At 41.6% G+C, this 15,654-nt stretch overlaps 1 protein-coding gene across 2 annotated transcripts in view; it reads right to left on the reverse strand.

The window, feature by feature from the left end:
* The window catches only part of NR3C2 (nuclear receptor subfamily 3 group C member 2), a 384,333-nt gene extending 369,096 nt beyond the window's left edge, over window positions 1–15,237 (reverse strand). Inside the window, exons 1-2 of one of the 2 annotated variants that reach the window (XM_028491751.2) lie at window positions 14,786–15,237; window positions 7,717–9,472 (exon numbers count right to left, since the gene is read on the reverse strand). In XM_028491751.2, coding sequence (XP_028347552.1) covers window positions 7,717–9,470 — 1,754 coding nt within the window. In that variant the 5' untranslated portion in view covers window positions 9,471–9,472; window positions 14,786–15,237. The remainder of the gene's footprint in view (window positions 1–7,716; window positions 9,473–14,785) is intronic. The other variant, XM_024126638.3, reaches the window with a different exon arrangement.
* Between the last annotated feature and the right edge of the window lie 417 nt (window positions 15,238–15,654).

Below are 15,654 nucleotides of genomic sequence, written 5' to 3' on the forward strand. Positions count from 1 at the left end.
AGTCAGAGTCCCAGCAGAGGGGGAGGGGGGCATCCATGCACCCACCTGGCCTAGTGCCGGGTCTCAGAACCCAGCAGCGGGACTCAGCGCCCGAGTGGAGGAGGAGGGCATCCAGTGGGGGTGTGGCCCTGTGACCCAGGATGCGGAGTTAGACTCCAGTCACAGAGAAGAGGGTGTCTGCAGTCGTGGGGGGTACTCCTTGCAGAAAGGGCTGGCTCCAGGACTGGGACAGGAAAAGTACAAGATGGGCCTAAAGCAAGGAAGCGCTCAGAGAAATGATGGGAACATGGCAAAAGGTCACGGAAACCAGCTGGAATGGGCTCCCAATTGTTTGAGGTACAGTTTGAACCTCAAAAATAAGGGCAGTAACAGGCTATAACTCACTGCAGAAAAGAAGAAACAATGATGCCATAAAGATATCGATAATTTAATGAAGAAGCGAAGTGCGATGAAGATTGGGATGTTTATACAACTTCAAAGTACCACTCCCCCAGGGCTTCCCTGGTGGCGCAGTGGTTGCGAGTCCGCCTGCCGATGCAGGGAATGCGGGTTCGTGCCCCGGTCCAGGAGGATCCCACGTGCCGCGGAGCGGCTGGGTCCGTGAGCCATGGTCGCTGAGCCTGCGCGTCCGGAGCCTGTGCTCCGCGGCCGGAGAGGCCACAGCGGTGAGAGGCCCGCGTACGGCAAAAAAAAAAAAAGTACCACTCCCCCAAATAGCTCCTAATTGCAAAGGGAAAAGAGTAACTTGACCGTGGAGAAGCCTGGCAGAGGGCACCTGGATAAAATGCTGCAGATGAACTGTAAAAGCACAAAGGGAAATGGCTTGGCATGTGGTAGGAAGCAAGGAGGAAGGATGCTGCATCCCTTCTGTGATAGGCCTGACAAGGGGGCGGTACCCAAATCAAATCATGAGGAAACAGAGGACAAACCCAAATCAGGGACTTTCTACTGAATTGCTGGCGTTTACTGCTCTAAAGTATTGTAAAGTCAAGAAATCTAGAAAAGAGTAGGGAACTGTCCCAGACTGAAGGAGACAAAAGAGTCATGATAGCTAAAAGCACAAAACACAATTCTGCACTGGGGTCCTTTCACTATGAAAGACATTATGGGCGCAACTGGCAAAACCAGAATCAAGATGTCAGTAACTTAATGTTATTTTCTGGATTTTGATGGCTGTATTGTGTACATGTGTCCTTGTTTATCATTCTTTGTAATGGCTCCCCCATGTTTTTCCTAAGTCTGTTATTATTTCAAAATAAAAATTTTATATAAAAATCAACTACTACAAAGTCTTCTTCTGTAATATGTCATATCTGCCCCTTTTCTCCATTACCCCCGACATCCTTGCTCCAGAGATTCCAGTTCCCATCCTCCTGCACTGTTGCAATAACTTCTTAACAAGGCCTTTATGCTCCAATCCACCCTACAACCACTGCCTAATTAAGGTTTTACCCAAGTGTACTTCAGCTCAGGCTGCTTGCCTGCTCCAACATTTCAGGAACTCCTCATTACCTGCCAAATTAAGTGCAAACTTCTTAGTGTGACTTCCAAGTTCCACTGGCTTCTAGTTCCAACTAAACTCTTCCAGGCCTTCTTTCCCCCAGTTCCCCGTATCACAGCCAGCCATACAGCTGGACCACACTCAGTGTTTTCTGCCTGTCAGGGGTTTGCCCACATAACTCCTTCCACCAGGAAGTGCCCCCCGATCCCCAGCAAACTTTTCAAGACTAAGGATAAATACCAACCGTAATCGCCATACCCCCATCTCCTCATTTTCCAAGACTCGCCCAGATCCTTCCCTGTTGGAACACCCAAAGTCGATTTTGCCCATTACAAACCTTATTTCTTTGTGTTTTAGGTCACAATTTTTGGATATTTGTTTCGACAGCTCCTAATATATAAGGTGAGGATATATGCCAATGAAGTGGTCATCACTGATAACATTAAGTCATGGCCAGACCTGCGAATTCAGACGGCCAGTTATTAGCTCACACTGTCTCCCCAGGGTATTAACTTTGTAAGTATTCAAATTACTTTTTGTTTGTCCTCTTTTCCCTCCTGGGCTAGAGTGTTCTATGTCTTGCATAAAATATAAGCAATTTCTACCTCTTTTCTACATAGAAATTTTGGCCTTGGCCATACCACTAACAATCATAAATCCAGAGGTTTTCAGAGCATCAATTAAGTAACACGTGCGTATATAAAATTACATTTTAACTTCATCACTACCTTGCTATATAAAGAATAAAACTCTTAAAAATGAAAACAAAGCCTATACTTGACAAGTTTAAAACTAGAAATTCTAAAATTTAAGATGACACTATCCATTTAACACACTTATATTTCCTGAATTTTCACTAATAAATTTCGGAATGCAGTCCACAAAAATATACAACTTAATGGCTACATTTAAATGGATCCAAGAAATCAATATTTTTCTCTCAATTTGAATTTGGTAAATGAAAGAAAACGATAAATTATTTAGCAGCAGAGCTGAAATTTTATCAGTAGATGAGTTGTATGAAACTACAGCAACAGTTGAAAGCCTGGGAAAATAAGTATTATTTTGGAGAAAAAAAATAAAGGACATCAGGGGAAGTGAAGTATTACTCCTAAATTACTGGTGATCAATATAACATCTTCTCTTACTCTAAACATTACAAGGATAGAAAAGGTCAGACACACCAAGAATTTCAATATTGCAAAAGGCATCAAATCCATAAATGATAAATCTCCAGGTCCTAGTTTCACCATGTCACTGGTATGTATGAGAACTGCCTTAAGTTGAATAATTTGAGTTTATTTAACTGAAACCAGGACTTTTATCTCCACTTTATTTTTAAAGTATGAAATAAACAGTTCTAAATATACTAACACTTCAGATGATAAAAGGTGGACATACTGACATATAAATCAAGGATACCTGTGAGGTGAAAAGCAAAATGTATAGAAGGGCAGTACATAGTGATTTGTTTATTAAAAAGGAATAGGGTTTTTTTTTCAATAAAATTATCACCACTTTTACCAGAAATACCATAAATAATGAAGGTGAATGAATCATCAGAAGAAGCAAGTCTCCTTTTAAATATTTATAAAAATACTATTTAGAACACTAACCTGGAGCAATTCTAGGCACACTAGCAATTTCAAAATCAAAATATTATGAGACAAATAAGAAAAAGAAAGTTCGATGTTTTCATTTCCAAATGACCTAAGTAATTCTGTAATGGGTTTATTATGGTAAGCACCAATAATCAGTCAATCTCTCCCCTCCAAAACCCATTATTCTTTCATGCTTTGCATTACATGAAGTTACTTATATCTCAGCGGTTTATTTACAAAGCTTACTAAGTGACATGGCAAACTTTATAACAAACTCCCTGAATTCTGAAGGTTTTGGCTTATCATGGAAGATGGGTTTCGAAAAACTCCAGGGACCACTGAAAAATTCTGAAAACAACTGTAGGTTATCACTAAATTGTTTCCTCCTATCACGGAAAAAAAGTTCAGCATATATTAAGATAAATTCCTGATTACTTGTCTTGAAAACCACCAGAATGTGCCCTTTGAAACAGTGAACTTTATATTCGAAAAGTCGAAGTCAATGGTAGCACTGTGTTACAATGCTATCAAAGTGACTATGACCATCGCCATAAACACCCAATGTTATGTCAACAGAAAAACCCTGTTTCCAGAAGGGATAGTGTAAATTCAAAAGAACAAGAAACTCATAGTGTAAGTGTCAAGTTTTAAGAAAGGAAAGATTTGATTAAAAGAAAAAAAACCTGCCACTTCTCCAAGCAAAATGACAGGTCACCCCTACTCACCCTTACTTTTAAACGGTAAATGGTCATGACATTTTTCTATCCTGACTACCCTGGCAACTACAGAGCTGGACTTGTGAGTAAGATAAACTTGAAACCAGACTAGCAAATATGTTAAGGGATACTTCTATTTTTATTCTTAACATACACGACTCCAAGGAAACTGCACAGCCGCTCAGTCGCGCTGTTGGCAGACCTCAGAGAGCATCTAGGTCAACTCGTTTTCTTTCAAATGAAGAAACCGGGGCCGAGAGAAGTTGCCACTCACTCAAGGTCACAGCTTTGTTTGTGTCCAAGCGGACAGGGGAACTCCCATCTGCATGACCCAACTAGGTCCAGTGTCCACTGCAGAGTTTTACATCCAGCTTTTGTCATCATGTACTTTCCAGTGTGGCCCTCAGATAACCCACTCGCTGGAAATTATAACAGGCGTGCCTCTGGTCACCGCTCTTGTAGAACGCCCACAGGCTGAAACAGACACACACTCCATGGCCATCACTCACTTCTATCAGCTTGACAAGTTCACCTGGATAAGAATCATTTTCCTTATCTGCCTGGGGCACCCCTTCCTCAGCATAACATTCAGTAAAGCTAACACAAATAAAGTAATATCCTCTTTCTGCATTAACCTCCGAATGGTGTATAGGATAGAACAGACCAGCAGTTCTCAACTTCTGGGTCTCAGGATGCCTTTCCACTCTTAAAATGTACTGAGGACAAGAGGTTTTGTTTATCTGCATTTCTATCTACTGATATCTACCCTATTAGAAATTAAAACGAATATTTCTTTTAAATCATTTAAAAGAAGTCATTACACATTAACATAAAAGTGCATATGTAAAGACAGATTACTATTTCCCAGAACGAAAACCTTTAGTGAAAAGAGCAGCACTGTTTTACATTTTTACAAGTCTATTGTCTCGCTTAATAGAAGACAGCTGGATTCTCGTATCTACTTCTGTGGTCAATGCGTGGTGATGTTTTCTGGTTCAAGCATATGAAGAAAACCTGGCTTCACATTGATACATTGTTGGAAAAAGGAGGAGCATTTTAATGGTCATTTCAGATCATTGCAGATACGATTCTTTAACACAACACTGAAAATGGACAGTCCGTGGTTTCTTAAAGCTTAGTTGCCACATGGAATCTGAAACCCTATCAGTGAACTTTTCACACACTATTACATTAAAACCGTTGGTCTGTCTTCCATTTTGAATGGCTTTTACCAATGCACAATTTTTGAGTTTGTGGACCTCCCTGAAAAGGTCTCAGGAACCCCAAACCATACTTTGGCATCTACTTGAAAACAGTTTAGAGTTGAACCTAAAGATAAAGGATATTATGAAACTTAGAAGCAGTTACACACTGCCTGGATCCTTTACAATCTTTAATTCATTAATCCAACATTCCCTGGAATGGGGTGTCATCATTATAAATTATGAAATAGGCAGAAAGGTTGGATTTGGTCCAAAAGACACAAAAGAAGAGGCCAGTAATGAAGCTTGGATGAGATTAAATTAAATATTATAACATGTAGACTGAAATCCAGAAAAAAATCTAAGTTTACTCTGAGAATGATCAAAACAAATACATTTGGATAATATTCACCAGGAAAAGCTGTAAAGAATTAGTAATCTAAAAGAGACTTTGAATAACATTAAAGCTTTGACATTACAGTTTTTGGAAAACTTATATTAACTAGCACAATACCGGTATATATGTAAACAAAATGAATCCCCTGACTATATTAACAAGCTCATTAAGAATTTTGGAATGCTCAAGAAGAGATACCAGACAACACCCCAGGTTCCCACAAAGGCAGAGTAGGCTCAAGGTCACTGATTTACACGAATATGTAAGGCTATGGGTCCCCAGACCACCAGGAGGGGCTTCATGAGTTGAGTGTGAAAAAGACAATTAAAGCAGTAGAAATAGGATACAGAACAAACAAAAGAGAATTACTGATTTTAGCTAGTATCTCTCTAGTATTTCTACCAGAAATATCATTACCCAAAGCAATAGCCTTCAAAAGTAAAAGAGCATAAATAGAAATGTCGTAGCAAATGTAGGGTGCCTAACCATAAAAAAAATAATTTAATCATAAGAATTTATCAACAAATACTTCCTTACACTATGCATATTTCTTTAAAAGATTTTGTGGAATTTCACATAATGCAGAAAAGAGAACACTAAAAGAAATGGAAACTAAAGGTTATGAAAACAATTGAAATAAATGCTAAGAGCAAGCAATGAACTGTATATAATACTCTATGATGCATACTGTGTACCAGATGATAGTCAAAGTGTTTCTCATAAATTAACTCAATTGTCTTGACTACCCTTGAGATGGGTACTACTGAATTCCCTTTTTACAGATGAAAAGACTAAAGTCCAGAAAGGTGAAGGGATGTGCACAGGGTCACAAAGCAGTTAAGGGGCAGGGTTGGGGATTTCAACCAGGGCAGCCCTGCTCTTAACTACCAGGCTGTCCCCCTTCTGAATAACTCACTACAAACATCACCTACAAAAATATCTACATCGTGTGCAAAATGTCCTTCTCTGAAAGTAAAACAAAGCACTAGCAGTGGAACACCTGCTGAGCTTGGTTCTGACGAAAACCACGCCACCTCAGCATTCGTGTAAAGAGTTTAGAATTTAGGAGAGAGAAGCAGCATTAGGGATAGGACTGACTAGTCACGCTACTGAGAACTGTAACAATGTGTAAGTTTCCTTTATGGAACGTGTGCTTCTATAAAAGCAAGAGGAGCGAGGTATGAGTCGATGATGATGAAAATAATGCACAAATGAAAGTTTTTCCTTTTGCTTCGGTAAAAAACCGAAGGAGAAAGAGTAAGGAATATACGTCAACCTAACATCTTGTTAATGGGAATGGCCATTTTTCCCACCAAATAAGTTTTTAAGGAAAACACCCACACCTTCGTAGATGCCCGTGTGAACTGTATCTAGGAAATCTATTCTTTATATGTTCAATTCAGGGATCATTGACCACAACCGTGTAATAAACACAGTACTGACTCAAAGTCCAATGCAAGTATTGGATACATTGCATAACTTAGAACTACCCTTCAGAGTCATATCTAAAACCTCTTCCTTGTTTTTTCTAAATATATACAATATGCTATCTGCATGAAGGAAAGCCAAGAGATATTTTACAGTAAGTAAAGTATGTCTTCTTGCAGATCTTAAAAGTTATAAATATACCAGTTCAAAACTGCAGTGACATACTTCACTTCCAAGAAGAAAGAAAGCAAGACGGGCCACTTAGTAATTTTAGATGTGCTGAGTCTTTAAAAAGCCCTCCAGAGTTAAGGAAATGATTTATTTGTACTGAAAACCACAACTTGCATACGATTAACCAATCTAGAAAAAGATGAAGAGGATGGGGAGCTTGTGGGCAACAGATTTGGGGTTTCATTTCATTTTTCACAACCAAAGAAGTGGTTAATAAAGAAAATTAAAGGGGAAAAAAAAAAGACTATGACCACAAAGAGACCAATTTTAAGCAATTTTAGTGAACCCGTACACAGCTAAAGAAAAAAAAAATCTAGCACTAGTCCGCTAAAGTAAATATAGTAACAGGCAAGAGGAAACAAACTTTTCCTAAACACCTACAACAGGCAATGCAGAGGGGGAAAAACACCTAAATACACTCCTTCAAAATCAACACAAATATTTTCTAAGAGATTCACAGAATTTTTGGTTTCTCTATTTCAAAAAAGTAGTAACATACCAACAAGCGAAGGGGGAAGCGCTAAATGACCATGCTGAAAACAAAAATCAAACGTGTTTAAATTTCTTAACTGTAAAGACAGCGCTAACCTTCAGCATTTTATAAAGCCATTTTCAAAACAGGAGAAAAAGGCCCACTTACCTTGATACATTTTCTGGAATGTACTCTAGGACCGGATATCCATCACTTCTAGATGACAGGTCACCGTGTGATTTCCACGACTCCACTAAAGTATTGACGGGAGGAAAGGAGCTCAAGTGTTGGAAAGATTGGTCTCTAGCTGATCGCGATAAAGATATTGTACCTTGAGCACCAATCCTGTAGTGAAAGGACTGTCCACCTGAATTCACACCAACAATGGCAGATGAAGGGATGCTGGCCTCCGGGTAATAGCTCCCATCATCCGGTTCTTGTTTTATCCCCATTGGGAAGCCACCGCCTTCACAGTTACCATCGAAGCCGGGCACAGGTGGTCCTAAAATTCCTGATAGAGAATAATAGTCTTTATCATCCATAAAGGAAAAATATGAGCCATCCATGAATGGAAAGGGGTTGACGGCTGGATTCCCTTTAAAAGAGGTGCCCGAACACGAATGCTTGGTTGATTCTTGTTTTATTGGTACTGAGAATGGGGAATCCGAATTTATTTTGCTATTTCCTCCCAGACACGAGCTGCTAAAAGCTCCATCTGGCTCCGGCTTTATGTACTGGATGATGTTAAGCTGGCCAGTCACACCATTGGAGACTGCACTCTCTGCCTCCTCAGTCTTAGGAAAGGGAAGCTCTTGAGCACCTTTCTCGTGCGTGTCTGGACTAGGAACCGCATCCCGGGCTGCACTGGATCCAGCCGGGGTGCCCGAAGCAGTGTAGCTGAAGGCGTTGCTTCCGGGGCTACAGATAGACCCCACGGTACTAGCAGTTGGGCTGGACAGTGTGGATCTGTTATTTGTGTTGGAAGGGCTGGAAACAGAGCACCTTGAGTTGTTGATATTTGCCGGGCTGGATACACAGGATCGCAGAATGACGTTATTAGGACTGGAGACTGGAGATTTTACACTGCAGTGACTCGGGGGGCTGGAAATGGGGGATTTCATGCTACTCAACGGACTGGAGAGAGGAGAGCCCACGTTGCTGGCGTGGGCTGGGCTGTGTGACCTGGAACCCCGATTCTCCACATTAGGGGAGCACGGCAGAGGAGTGCCCTGGGCGATGGGGCTGTGCACTGTGAAACTGCCAAAGCTAGCCGAGGTGGAGGACACACAGCTGATGCCGGCAGGGCTGCAACCCGAAGATGACATATTCAGAGGGCTGCAAACAGAGGGGCTCTTCTCGTGACCCAGGATGGGGCTCTTCACCATGGCGCGCATGACCCCGCCGTTCTCGGAGCTCCCCGAGTCAGACATGAAGGACCTCAAGGGCCTGCTCACACTCCCCAGAGTGGAGGGACGGTGGCCGTTTTCTTTATAAAATTTCACCATCTGTTCGACGTGTGGATAGATCTTTGCTGCACTCGCGCTTCCTTGTGGGTTCTGCTGGTCATAGGCGTAGTCGGCCTCTCTTACGGAATCCATGTATAAGCCCATGGACTCTGCCACGGTTGCCGAAAGTTCCTTAGATTCCAGCTCGGTTTTAATAACAGATGGTAAAATCCCAGACCGATTATTGTCTTGCTGAAGGCAAGGGAGAAGTTCCTGTTTTTCTTTGCTGCTTCCTTGAGTACTGTTGTTTGGAATAGCACCGGAAACACAGCTTATGTTGACGACCTCCATGTACTTATTCTCATCGGTCCGCTCCGTAGGTCCCGAGGAAGAACGCTCCGCAGGCTGAGAAGCTTGACCCCACCGTCTTTCCATATCTAGACCTTCAGGGAGACTGTGGTAGCCTTTGGTTTCCATAGCTAACAAATAAATTTATATTAAAAAATCGAATTAGAGTTCTCGATAGCAAGATTACTCTAAAAGACATTCTGAAATTGCATGGAATGATCTACAGATACGTATTCTACTTATTATCAGCAATACTTCTAGTTATATTAAAATTATTACCTTCTTAGGTGCTGATACAACAGTCTTGACTATAATTTGTCTGGAAGTCAGAATACAAGAAGCAATAAAGCTATTTTGCATGTAAATATAAGTAACGTCTCTGCTATAATACAGCCTTTAGAGTTTGCAAAGAGTATTTACAAATGCTGACTTATTTAATATGCAAAGTAATCCTGGGGACTCATGAGGCAGGCAAGGAGGAAACTGACGGCTTAGTGAAGAGGGCAACTCGCCCAAGGTCAAAGGCATAATAAGTGACAAAGTCAGGTTTAAAACTAAATCTTCTAACTCCAAAGGCTTTGGAGTCTTTCCAGCAGATGGAAGCTGCTTTACATATCTAATACGTGGCTTTATTAAAAACAATGAGGAAATGCAATTAATGTTACCATTTCCCAATATAAAGTCATCAAGTGAATGATCACAGGCAAAAAAGAATTATTTTTAAAACAATAAGATTTTCTTAAAATGGATTAGTGATGAAGATAATTTAATATCAATTCTATAAAGTGAAGAGTCACATATCCTGATTAATTAAGCTGGTCCATAACAGAGAGGCTGTATGACAACTTGAGAATATCAGGACTCTAGTCTGTATTTCAATCCTGGCAAGGACTCTGACATGCAGCCTGACCTAGCAGTACTTCTGCTAAAACGACTCCCAGCAGACAGCCAGTTTCAGTCTCAACAGTTAATGGAGGAAGTTCGAGATGGGCCCTGACAATTTATGTGTTCATTCATTCAACAAATATTTACCCAGTATGTGCTACATCCTGGGCCTACAAGTAGTCACTGAATCTATAGTGATAAACAAAACAGGCCCAGTCCCCATCCTCAGGGAGCCCACAGGATTGTTTTACATATACCATCTTACCCACTGGCTCTCTCTATAAATTTATTTCATAGATAGAAAAATGATAACAAATTATATTTATATAATTCTTATGCATTATATCATTCAATGCCCTATTACAAGCCTTTCACATATATTAATTTATTTACCCTTATAAACAACCCTACAAGACTGGCAAAAGTATTATCCCAAATGATACAACTGGGGAAACTGAGGCAGGGGCCACACAGCAGAGCTGGAATTTGATCCCAGGTGTCTACACCAAGCTATCTCAACCTTGGCCCTATTTGGGACCTGATAATTCTTTGTTGAGATCTGTCCTACGCATCATAAGATGTCCAGCAGATTCCCTGACCCCTACCCACTAGATGCCAGTAGCATTCCTCCTCCACCGTTGTGACAGCCCAGACTGCCTCCAGACCTTGACAAATGTCTCTGGGGCTGGTGGGTGCAAAATCACCCCTGGTTTGAGAACCACCACTCTAAAGAAACATATCTCAAAGAAAATTAACTCACTCTCAATAAAACTTCATTTGTGCATTTTCATGCATAAAACTCTTAAAATCTTTAAGCATGCATTTTTCAAATCCTTTCAGGTGTGTAAACATTCTCTGACCCAAATAAAGGTCCTGATCTAAAAGATGCAGTTTCTGCAGTTCTGAATACAAATATTACTTTAGGCCTCTCAGTCCTCTCCCCACCAAGTTTTGCCACTCACAATCTCCATCTGCCCTATGTTCCCCTCATTGAAAAGAGACTAGGATGCCTTTTTGCTCCAGAAATTATATTAATTATCATGGAAAAATAATATAATGACTCTACCAAATAAACTGGCATCAGATATTGCAGGGCTCGCTGACAAAATTTAATGCCCAAATTGTCCAAGTATCATAATTATACCTCTTACTTTTCTGTACTCTACACTAGACTTTAAATTCCCAGAAGGCAGAAACTTTATCAGTTTTACCACTGCATCCCAAGACGACAGCATAATGCAAATTTAAAAAGTTAAACTATTATAACATAATCAATACTCAGTAACTTGTGAACATTAAAATCTCCTAATTATGCAGTGTGCTTTTACTTGAAGAACATTTTTCTATAAATTCCTAATCACAAATCAAATCACAAAACAGTGGAAAATAAGTCAAATTACGAAGTTTGAGGAGGTAATCTGGTAATTCCAGCTGAAAAAATTAGGGTGGATGAAAGCTAAGTGAAAGTTGAAAAAAGAAAAAAAAGGAAAAAAATATATATATATAGTGAAATGGGACCAAAACAGCTAATACTGGCCTTTTCTACCTTACTGAAAAACCATTTAATAGTAGCCATGGGTTGAAAATACCAGTAAATATTATGTGCTGCTTCTACTTCTACCTGAGAATATTTTCTGTCTTCCCCATAGCAAACTTGAACAGATGTATATCTAAGGTATAGATGTTTCAAGTCCAAGTTCATTAAACACCACAAGAAACATGTCTACTCCTGTTCAAAATTGAACACCTTCTGTGTATCATTCCCCCACCCCCAACCCTGTCCCTAAACCCACATTCTTTGTCTTGGTGAACTGCGCCACCCTCTACCCACATGCCCAGAAGTCACCCTTGCCTTGGCACCCTTACCAAAGGTCTCCACAGGCTCACCCCTTCTCACTGCCACACCTACAGTATCGCTCCTTTCCCCCCAGGCAAGAGAACCATCTGCCCTGGGTCTGAAGGGCCATCCTCATCCAGACCCCTCTCCAAAAATTCATCCTCCAAATTGTCTTTTGGAAAGCATGATCACTCACTGCCTTTTCTGAAGTTTCACAGTGGAAATTTGCATGCTAAAACTCCAGGGAAGTTCCATGGTACAGAAATCTGTTTCCTTTTTAATCCAGAGTCCTCTAAATAATTTGGTCACTGCACCTTTTTTTCACAGAACACCTACTAGCAGGCTGAGGGACACTTTTCATCATTCTGCCTCAAAGCAGGAGCCACGGATACGTAAGGCTATGTGAAGATTTGAAGAGAATCTCTACAGGAGCTGACGGGCAAGAACCATCTTAAAGCAATCTACAAGGAAGCACCTTGTCAGCTAACATCATGCAGGTGATCATAATTTTCCAAGTCCTGTTTGGCTAGCCTTGAACTCTCTTGACAATAACATAAACCAGCCTGCATTCACCACATTATTGACAGGGCTATCATTAGAGAATTTGCAAAAGGTTTCGCTGAAATCTATTACATTAGCTTTGTTTAAGGTATTCTCATCTACCAACCTAATGCACCTCTCAACAAAGAAAACAGCGTAAAGGCTGGCAACAAACAGAATGGAGGACATCAGCATGCTTCCACTGCAAATATTTTTAAAGACTGGGTTTTTAAAAGAATATGATTATTGAAATATTTTATGCTGAATTCTCCCGATTATCTTAATTGGTCTTCTCTGTAAAACAAATGGATCAGTTAGGTAATTATTTCTTACAGTGTCCAGGAAATCCAGGTTGTCTTTTTAAAACCGGCATAAGGACCATGGCTTGAGCAGAATTTCCTGAACTTACTAGTGAATACTCAAAATATTAGTTGATGAATATGATCCTCATAGAAGTTAATATCCAGATGGTAAAGGGAAAGTTTTGTTACTAAAGTATAAGATGAAACAGATACCGGTAAACAAATCTAGCTTAAATAAAATCAGATTTGTCTCCCTTACAAATGGAAACTGTTAACAGAGACTCCCTTGGGACAAAGACAAAAACCACGAAGACCCCTTAATTTTCATGCAAACGGCCTCCCCCCACCAAAAAAAAAAAAATAAAGGAACTTTCACATAAGGAAAGTAAGGAAAAGCACTGATAGTTCTACCTTAAGTCATATATATGCTCTTAAACACTATTTTGCAAAGGAAAAACCTGACTTTAAAATTTTATATTTTACAGACTGTGTTAAATTGCTGTTTTCCACAAGGAAGTAGTTTTTTTTTTTCAGGAATATTAACAAGGAATCTTGCGAATTTATATTTTATCTGAAAACACTTTCACTTTTACTACCCCCCAAACATAGTTCCCTTCAAATGCATCATTTTCTATAGTTATTTGGCTATAATGACATCTTAAAGACAGAACCTTAAGAATTTCATAATTTGCACCAGTTGCATAGTTGTAAAAGTTCACTGTTTGTAACTATTTTACTGTCTTCCCCACTACATAACTATTACTATGTTCCTCTTTTTTTTTTACAGATGAGGTAAATGATAGAAATCAGCCCAAGGTCACCTAAGGGAGCCGGAGAACCAGTTAGAACTGAACACATCTGATTTCCATTCACTCACCTAATTCACTGAGCCACCTGATCTTTCTAAAAGCCCCGAACTAAACTATTTCTCCCTTAAAGGAAAAAACTCCCCTTCAGATCATTTTTAAAAACTTCTCTCCTCAAGCAATTCCATGATAGCGTGCTATGAAGTCAGATATAAAATTAATACTTCCCAGAACTTCACAGATGGAGAACGCTGTTATCATTACTATGTAAATATGATCAATAACAGCACTTAGAGAAATGGCAATTCAAATGTTAAAAAGCAATTACTGCATTTGAAATTAAGTGGTTTCAAAAACTTGTCTGCTATCAAGTTTTCCTACTTGAAAACTTGTTATAATAAATAGTTAAAACTGTTGGTGCCATAAACCATTAAGATTTATACCTAGTCTTTTAAAATTCATTAGGAAAAGCTGTGCACCTAAATTCAGTAGCAGGGTACTGATGCCACCAAAAGAAGCCTCATCCCTTCTTGGATGCCTTTAGAATTCCAACTGATGCCACAGAAAGCATAATCTCTTTCAGGAGTTTCGTGAATACGAATAAGGAACGGGAAATGCACGAATTTCCAGAGCCCCTTTCATACAGGATCTATCAGGATCTGTTATCTCCTTCAACTGCCCTTTTACCGCTACACCTCCAGCTGAGATTTGGGTGCTTCCGCAATTGATAGAGGAAAGAAATATTATTCAAACGTCCTTTAAAAACTGTACAAGGAAAACGATCCGAAATTCATCTTTGGGTAAAGGGAAGGGTGGTAGACCTCCCACTGCCAAAGCCGGCTGAAAGCTGCTCGTTAGAGGGCATTTATCCAAAGTGGCCAAACTTTCCCAAAATAGTCCTCTGGCGGTCAAAGGGGAGAAAAAGTGGAAAAACAAAACAAAACAACAAGCACACAGCACCCTACTGACTGCCTCCAGATTACGCAGCCACTTCTCCCGGCAAAGTGCACGCTCCCGCGCCGCGGCCGCACGCCGACCCGGGCAAGCGGCGCCCAGCCGCGCACCCGTACACACCTGCCTCGGCCGGGGTCCGTCTCACGGCGTCTACCTGTTGCAGCGCTTGCCAACGCCACGACACTCCGGCTGCGGAGCCCCCCTAAATCCAACCACATCCAGGCCAGCGAGTGCCGCTCTCCCTGCAGCGGGAGAGTCCGAGGCAGCAACGCTCTTGCACCCAGGTGACTGCACGCGTTTCCTCCGAGCGGCCTGAAGTTGGCTTACGTCTTCCCAGTCCAATGACACCCCGGGCGCGGAGGGGCGGAGAGAAGGGGGCACGGGTAGGGCCAGGGCGGGCGAAGTGGGGAGGGAGAGAGCTCGAGAGGGCGGGCGAAAGCCCGGAGGGGGAGTGGGCCAGCTCCAGGGCCGGCCCTTTTAAAAGCCGGTCACATGTCCAGATAAAAAGTTCAGGTTGCTATCCCGCCTCCCTGGGCCCTTCCCATTGGCCCGGAGGGAAGCAAGTCTCCACGCTGCACGGGTCAGGCGGGCTTCTCATTGGACAATTCCGGCTGTCAGTCACCAGGAGGGCGACATGACTGATACAAAGTTGCTGCGACACAGCCTGGACTCGGCAGCTCCCTTAAAGCCGCAGAAGCGGTGGCCGCTTGGGGTGCAGGGCAGCGGCTACGCCACTAGGTACCCTCCACCCGCGGCCCCCCGCCCCCATCGCTCGACTGCCCCAAAGTTGCTCACGCCCACCTGGCTGTCCTCCTGGCTAAACCCAGGATGTCTGGAAAGACATGAAAAGTCTGGTGACGCGGAAGAAGTCGGTTTTTCCGAAAGCCAGTCAAGGTGCCGGCCCCTGTCGCTCTCCACCTGCAGCTTCAGGTGAGCGGCAGCCCTGGCCCAGGCGCCGCCCACCGCGTCCGCGCTCAGGGGAGGACTCT

The sequence above is a fragment of the Physeter macrocephalus genome, chromosome 7 (genome assembly GCF_002837175.3).
Source record: "Physeter macrocephalus isolate SW-GA chromosome 7, ASM283717v5, whole genome shotgun sequence".
NCBI classification, from domain to species: domain Eukaryota; kingdom Metazoa; phylum Chordata; class Mammalia; order Artiodactyla; family Physeteridae; genus Physeter; species Physeter macrocephalus.